This window comes from Sinocyclocheilus rhinocerous, unplaced genomic scaffold (assembly GCF_001515625.1).
Source record: "Sinocyclocheilus rhinocerous isolate Xijiao unplaced genomic scaffold, SAMN03320098_v1.1 scaffold1603, whole genome shotgun sequence".
Taxonomy (NCBI): domain Eukaryota; kingdom Metazoa; phylum Chordata; class Actinopteri; order Cypriniformes; family Cyprinidae; genus Sinocyclocheilus; species Sinocyclocheilus rhinocerous.
This window is the reverse complement of record NW_015623880.1, coordinates 12,123-20,135: the sequence shown is the minus strand read 5'-3', so window position 1 is coordinate 20,135 and position 8,013 is coordinate 12,123. Positions and strand designations below refer to the sequence as shown.

Sequence of the window (8,013 nt, the reverse complement as noted above, 5' to 3'; positions counted from 1 at the left end):
CTGTTTGTCCTTGATTCTTTGCTGTACTTCCCTTTGCTTTTCTGCAATCTCAGTCTTTAGGGGGGGAAATGTAGCTACATATTAAAACATATTCCCTGACTGGTCTAACTAGTTTACTGCTATGATCATGTGCTCTCATGCAACTTTCTTTTTACAGCATTTTACAACCATTTTACCTCAGGGAACTGATGGAAACATCAAAAATCATTTGATCCCATCAAGTCAGGCATATAACATGAACAAGTTCTCACCTGTTTTGCCATCCTTTCTGTTTCAGCTTCAACCGTATCATGTCCTTTGTGTTCATTCAATACACACGAAGCACAAATACATTTCTGGTCTGTACGGCAATAGAATTCATTGAGTTTGTCATGTTGGGAGCAGTTGTTTTCCTGCAGGTCTGGGGAGGCTTCGATCAGCTTGTGTCTCTTCAGATAGGTCACTGTGGTGTGAGGTATTAAGTGGCTTTCACAGAAGGAAGCCAGACACATTAAACAAGACTTGACGGCTTTGTGTTTTCTTCCAGTGCATTCATCACACCCTACATCTCCAGGTCCAGCATAGCTTGGATCCGAGGGATGGTTTGAAGAAGATAGCTCCACTTTTTTCATTCTCTCAACCTTGATGAATCTGCGTGGAACAGGCTTTGGAGCGAACGCCTCACCACACTGAGGACAGCTGTGGGATCCCTTTGGACTGTACTGCTTCAGACTGTGAATGCACGCCGAACAGAAACTCTGTCCACATTTACAAGTCACTGGATTTTTCAGTAGATCTTGACAGACTGGACAGCTGTCCTGGTCCTTTTCTGATGTCCTAATACTGGCGTCTGCCATATCACTGAGAAAGCGAAGTGTACTTACTGGGCTCCTCTTTGAGAGTGTGCTGTTTATTTTAGAATGATGAGCATTTGTTCCCAGAAATGAAGTTTTCTTCATTCCATCTGCATACTTTCACTTCTGTGAAATATGCCACTTCAGACATTCGTTTCTTCCTTGTGGTCCACTGATATGCACGTAGACCTTTTCAACACAGATCAGTGTAAACCTGGCTTCAAAGAGCTCCTTCTGACCAAACACCGGGTAGAGATGGCTGAGCTTACAGTACATATTGTATAATACTAAGTGCTGCTTCTTAAGCCTGGCCTATTAAAACAAGTGTATACTACCATAATAATGTATATACATACTTTGTTATGATGCTTACATAAAATAAAAAAAAAGTGTGATATAAAAATCTAAAAAAATATTGTGAGACTATTGGTCATAAATCTCAAATGTCTAAATGTCATTCATAGTGCAAGTGGCACTAAAAATAATACACCTATTGAGTAAAGTAACAAGTTAACAATGGCAAGATATGAGACTTATAATACATTATAACTATGGGAAATATAATCTAATGTAAGTGGATGCATTGTGTTCATTGTGTGTAATAAATCATCATACTCTTAAAAGCACAAATAAGTAAATATTATAATGCATTAAAACTGTTGTTATGATTAATCATGAGATGATATTACATATTATAAGTTTTTTTTATAATACATTATGCATTTATTATAATGCCTTAAGAATACCCTTATAATGTATTATAAATACAGGCTTCATAGAAGGGTGGCTCGGGTGGCTCTCTGTTTGAAACAGGGAAGCAGTGCAAACAAATTAAAAAAGTATTTGTGAATACTACTACTACTACTACTAATAATAATAACCCAAATCTGATGAGATTTGAGTAACATTGTGTTGTTCATTAACTACTATTAAGGTTTAAATTATGCTTGTACCCCTGAAGCGATCTTTTCAGCTTTTATTTTTCCTGGTTATTGTATATTCCAGTAAAGCTCATTTGAATGCTCTGGATAAACTCTTTTTTAACTCTTTTTAAACTCAGTGTTTTGTCCCGTCTCAGCAAGTAGTCGCTGTCACACTTCGTGTACTTCATGTTGAAGGTAGTTTTCTTCTATTTATGTCTGTTGTCATCATTACTGTTAACTTTGTTTCTGATACTTTTGATGATATGGCATGTTTTGCTGTTCCAGTGTTATATTATCACACACTTATTGGCTTCTGAACAGAGAAACCACATGTCTATACAATCAGTTTATCAACACATCAACTGTCACACCAAACACAAGAACTTCCACCACCACAACAAACACACCACACACCACAATGTAAGTCATAGGCTTGGTTTGCTTTTCATTATTCAGTGAGTTTTGCTGTGTTTTTTTCCTATGAACATGATATGTCATTGTCAACTAGCCTGTGTGTTTCTCCACAGATGTTTTCATTTTAGTGGCTGTGTTTCCTGTAGTACTGTTACTGGCATTTCTGGCATTATCTTCTAGATATGGAGAGGTACACAAACACACTTTCTTATATTGTTAATGACACCTAATGGGTCCATCCTAGCAAAATGTTGATTTTAGTATTAATCGTATATTTGAAAACCCTTGTTTGTTACTTGTTACTGATTCATTTAAAAAAAGTTTCATTAATTGTGTAAATGAATGTTGGAGAAATTATACATAGAAGCATTTTTTAAATATGGTGACATATTGATAGATGTTGTTAAATAAGTTTACCTTAAGTATAACCGGCTGAGATATTGTATGATATATATGGTTACATGCAATGCTGTGTGCAATTTAGGTGTAAGCACAATCTCTTTGCTCTTTCTCCAGGATGAAGTGGCATGTTCTGATGTAGTCTATGTTAAAACCACATCTACACCCGCTAATGCACAGAATGACCCAGCAGAGCTCCCTGAGCATGTCAATACCCATGCTAAAACTTCTTGAAAACAGGATTTGTTCATTTTAAACCTCAGAATTCATATTCAGTGTTTAGACTAGCAATGGAGCTTATTATCTTTGCATTTTGAGAATATACATGTACAAAAAGCCGCCTGATTCAAAGTGGTAACCACTGAAGCATGAAAAATAATTCTTGTCTGTACAGTAACTGTATGCAGAATATATTGAATCTGTAATTGAGCATTTTTGAGTGACTTATTTAAACAGCCATGTGTTTTATGTAACATGTTTGAAGCAAAAGCATTCTGCTAAAAGTCTTATAATGTCCTGCTTTCTGGCAACTAAAAAAAGTCATAATCAATGTCATGTAAATAAAATAAAAAAAAACCTGCTGTTAAATGGACTATTGGGTGAGGGTTGAAATGAGTGTCAACAAGAATAGAGGAACAAGTAGGATGTTTTTCTGTCTCTGTCACTATTGTGTGTGTTTTCATCAAACCATTAAGTTGGTTTTGTTGTACATACAGTACTTCAGCTAAATAAAAATCTAATTGTTTTGACTAGTGGATACAAATGGAAACTTTAAACCATGATAATGGTTACATTATCAAATCTATGAATCTTCTCCTACACTGTAAAAAAATTTCACCCCTTTCAACTTAAAAACTTAAGTTTTGTGGCTGCCTTAAAATTTTAAGTTAAATCAACTAAAAAGTACAAGTCATTTCAACTCAATAATTTAAATCTTGCCTAGTCCTGAATTGTTTTATTGAAGTTCATTTGACTTTACAATATTTGCTGTTTCAACTTAAGTTCAAAATTTTTAACATTAATTTTCTAGTTATGATAATGTAAACTTTATTTTAGATCCAAATAAAAAAAATATACATTTGTTTGAAACATTTAAAATTTATTTTTTTCTTGCAGTGCTTACAGGGTTTTAATATTAAGAACAGTACACAACCTGCCTGTGCATGCTAATGTGTGAATGCCAGTATATGTATACAACAAGGGCACAAAAGTAGCAAAAAACTGCCAAGAAACTGTCATACAAAGCTGAAAATACACTCATACCTCATGGGAAACAACCACTGAGAAAAGCTTGAAAAAACACACACATGCATGTCCATTACAGTCCTTTATTTTCTTGAACATTTAAAAGGAGAAAGGTGTCCTGCAGTGCACCATCGTAGTCTTCGTATTAGGAGGCCAGCTTGCACGCCCTTCTTGTGTGTATGAAGTGTCTCACCATGAGCCTTTAAAATAAGAAAATAACAGTAAAAATGACTAACAGTTGGTTATTTTATATACAATACACACTGACAGACTTCAATATACACAAATTAATTAAACACATTCAATGTTTTGAATAACAAAAAAAAAGTGATTGTTTAAAGCAGGGGTGTCGAATCCTGCTCTGCGGGTCACTGTCCTGCAGAGTTTAGCTCCATCCTTAATTAAATACATCTGAATCAGTTAACTACCCGGACAGCACACGTACGTCTGGCCGACGTCGGCCCAAGCGCGAAACGTCGGCCACATTACCTCTAACATCTAAAAAGTGTCGGCCAAGCTGTTGCACTGCGATGTCTCATGTTTCAAACATGAGTCTAATGTCTAGATTTGCTGAATATTTTTTTTTCTTGTATAGTCTGCCCGTGTCTCCTTGTTTGATGTTGCACTGCGATGTCTCATGTTTCAAACATGAGTCTAATGTCTAGATTTGCTGAATTTTTTTTTTTTTCTTGGAAAGGACTCTAATATTAAATTCATGTACAAATTTGACTCCTGCGCATGAATCCATGTTCAGAGATTTGGCCGGTTAGTGCCAATAAGCTACAATTTAAAATGTTAAGTTCACTGAACTAAATTGGGCTCTTTGAATTTCAGTAACATTAAACTGACTTAAAAAATCAAGTTGAATCTAGTATAACTTATAAAAAAAAGTTGAAATTGCTTAAATTATTTTTATGAGTTAAAGTAACTTAAAACCATAAGTTGTCATGGCTTTTTCATCATATCATTTTTTACAGTGTATGCCTACGTCTTTTTGTTCATAAAAATTTTCAAAATGTGCATGGATTCTATATTTACTCATAACTTAAATATTAAAGTATAATCAATATAGTAAGATTTTCCCATGTGTAATATAAAAGGAATACAATGAGTGTGTAAGAATTACTTAAGATTAGTTTGTTTAATGGGAATGAGTAACAGCCAGACAGAATCAATTAGCTATATTAAAAGGAGTTATATAGGGGTGGTACAACTTCATTGTGTGGGCATGTGCGTGACTGATATAAATAGATTTATCAGCTCTAAGGAAGCATCTGTGTATTTCTGTGTGTGAGGGTGTGGTTTCATGTAGAAATGACACTGCGCTAATAAAGAATATGTAAAGATGAGAGCTGTGGATTCACAAGAGCTACTGAATGTGCTCCTGTTTTCTTGTGTTTAGCTTCTTTCATGACTTTTTACACAATAAATATAACTAAATACAATAAGTAAAGTTTAACTAGCTAAAGTTTAATTAAAGTTGATTAATCTCCGTCGTATCTCCGGCTGTCTTCTACCATTAAAATGTTAAATAATAATAATAAACTAACAAAAACTATATTTGTGACTATGATTTGGCTGCAGAAAGGGTTTTGTGGCCACTGACTATCAATCATAGACAGCACTCAGATGCAGCACGGATTTATTTGACACAACATCTCGAGCCTGACAATGTCAAAGCATGTGCACAACTTTACCGCATTTGTGGGTTTAAAGTGGGGTGATGATGATTAGTGTTAAAACAGAAAAGGGAAGGACAGGAAAAAAATGAGGCAGTGCGCATTCTTACAATAATACATTTTTAAAATACAGGTTTTAAATGTTAACTTGATTTAACTCACATGATTTATTTTTGTTCAGTGTTTGCGGAGTTGATTTTTTTATTATCAAAAAACACTCTGAAATACATCATAATCCATTTAGTTCTGTTTCTAGAATATTGTGTCATTTGAACTTTAGCAACAGAAATGATGACTAAGTGCTGCTGCAGTTCCTGTGTATCATCTTAATGTGTCTAAATCATTCTTTGATGTTTTTGATTCACTCATTTGTTGCTTTATTCAAACAATATCTGACACCACCTCACCAAGACAGTCCTGCAGTTGAATATATGAAACAGGCTTTAAACAAGAAACACAGTGGAAGAGCAGAGTCAGTGAGTGAACTATACAAATATTGCTTAAACAAAAAAATACAGAGACGTACCATGCAAAGAAATGAAACAGGAAGTTTCTGAAAAGTAAGCGCTAACAGGAACCAAAGTATTAAGACTGTCCACTGCCACAATAAAATAGAGTTGTGTCATTAGTGAATTATCCATTTATATGGACATTATCCATTAATTTTACGTACAAGTCTAAAACACAACGCAATGCAGTGCAAAATACAGGTAAAACACCTGTAATAAAAAAAAACAAAAAAAAACGGAAAGTTCCTATTTTTAGAGTGCATATCATAAAGCAAACACCCCAAAGAAGGTCTTTCCGTTATCGTTTTCGACGTTGGGCAGGAGTTCTGTGGTGGTTTTGGTGCGCAGTTTGTCTCCAGCTTGCAGGTTGAAGGCCGCACCGAGGTAAATGGTGTTGTACAACAGCTCTTCAGTGTTGGACGCGTGCACACAGACGGAGCGGATTGCGCTGAAAAGCTGCTTGTAGCTGCCGAAGGACTCAGAGTAGTGGAACACTGCGTGGCTCATATGCACGACTTTGTGGTTCTCAGTCATGTCATTCTTGCAGCTGATGTGGAAAGACACCTGGCTGTAGACGAAGTAAATGCCGTCGTTAGGAATGATGATCTCGCTGTCCACTAATTTCAAGCCACCTGAAACAAAAGCCCGGTCCTGGTTCTGTTTCCAATCTAGGTTGTCCTTAGACACGTCAGGGTCATATGCACCTAGAAGAGAATACAACCAAAACATGGCCTAAATCGGTGCTTCTCAATAGGTTTTTGCTACAGGATGCAGATTTTACTTTGGACATCAAGTGACAACCTTAATAAACTGTGCCATAATGGCTTAGTTTATGGTCTTGGTGAGCACAATTCATAAATATGCAAGTAGATAATATTTTTTTTAATTTTTACATTTGATGTTGCCTAATTTAACATTAATTCATATATTATGAACAAACATGAATTAATAATGAACAATAGTACCCTATAGGCTATGTATACAGTAACACTAACCTAGATTAATGAATGCTGTAAAAATAGTTGTCCATTCAATTACGGACACTACATTGATACTTAATACATTAATGTTAACAAAATAATCACAAATGTTCTTAAAATTAATTTTAATGTCTACATTTCAATATTTCATTGTTTTGGCAGGTGCCATGCAAAACATCAAAACTATGTTTATCCTCAATATAAGTGAAAGTGTATCCACTGTAATCAGGGTCATATTTTCTCTTAATTTGTATAGTTTGTATAATTTTCAAGGATGAGAGCGTCATGCAACCAACCATATTGGTGTCTATAACCGATTCATTTCTAATTGACAGATGAATTTGTGTCAAATTATAGTAGAGTTTGACTGCTATACAGTACCTTTGGCCTTTGACTAACAAAAACAGACCAATTTTAAAACTGTACTTCTTTTAAAAGTACTTCTATAGGAGTGAAATCTGACACATATTTGTTTATCCTACATTTTTGGATACATAACCAAATAATTTAAGGTTTATAGTCCAGTCAATTTTTTGACTTCATACAATCACCCCTAAAAGTATCTGGACTCTTGCAATATATTTAAGATGTATAATGCAGTGTAGGGAAATTAACTCTTAGGTTTTGAGAGGGGAATCGAATCTGAAGATTCAAAATCAACCTGATTGAACTGATTCCAAATTTGATAGTTACACTTTATCAACTGTTCGTCCAGCGAGACGTTAACATCAGTATATCTTAAAGGGGTCATAGGATGCTACATGCACTTTTACAAGTTGTTTGAACTGAAATGTGTGTTGACAGTGTATGTACACAACCACACTATAATGACAAAAATCCACCCAGTGTTTTTTTTTTAATCTGGTTAAATGTTTTCCCCTTTCTCAAATCAAGCCGATCTCAGACGTCACACAGACAGGCCCCTCCCACGATAGTTTGATTGACAGTAGCGTTTCAGCACAGACTGGACTGGTGTCTTACCTTAGACCCGCCCTGAGTGAGCTGTCATCAGTCCGCCATTGTTTCACCGC

General features: G+C 35.2%; 2 protein-coding genes across 2 annotated transcripts in view; both read right to left on the bottom strand.

Annotated features, from left to right (window-relative positions):
- The window catches only part of LOC107737368 (tripartite motif-containing protein 29-like), a 5,931-nt gene extending 5,095 nt beyond the window's left edge, over nt 1-836 (bottom strand). Inside the window, exon 1 of the mRNA XM_016548852.1 lies at nt 252-836. Coding sequence (XP_016404338.1) covers nt 252-836 — 585 coding nt within the window. The remainder of the gene's footprint in view (nt 1-251) is intronic.
- Nucleotides 837-6,256: 5,420 nt separating this feature from the next.
- LOC107737394 (tumor necrosis factor-like) overlaps nt 6,257-8,013 on the bottom strand; it is a 10,172-nt gene continuing 8,415 nt past the window's right edge. The window contains exon 5 of the mRNA XM_016548887.1: nt 6,257-6,706. Coding sequence (XP_016404373.1) covers nt 6,267-6,706 — 440 coding nt within the window. The 3' untranslated portion in view covers nt 6,257-6,266. The remainder of the gene's footprint in view (nt 6,707-8,013) is intronic.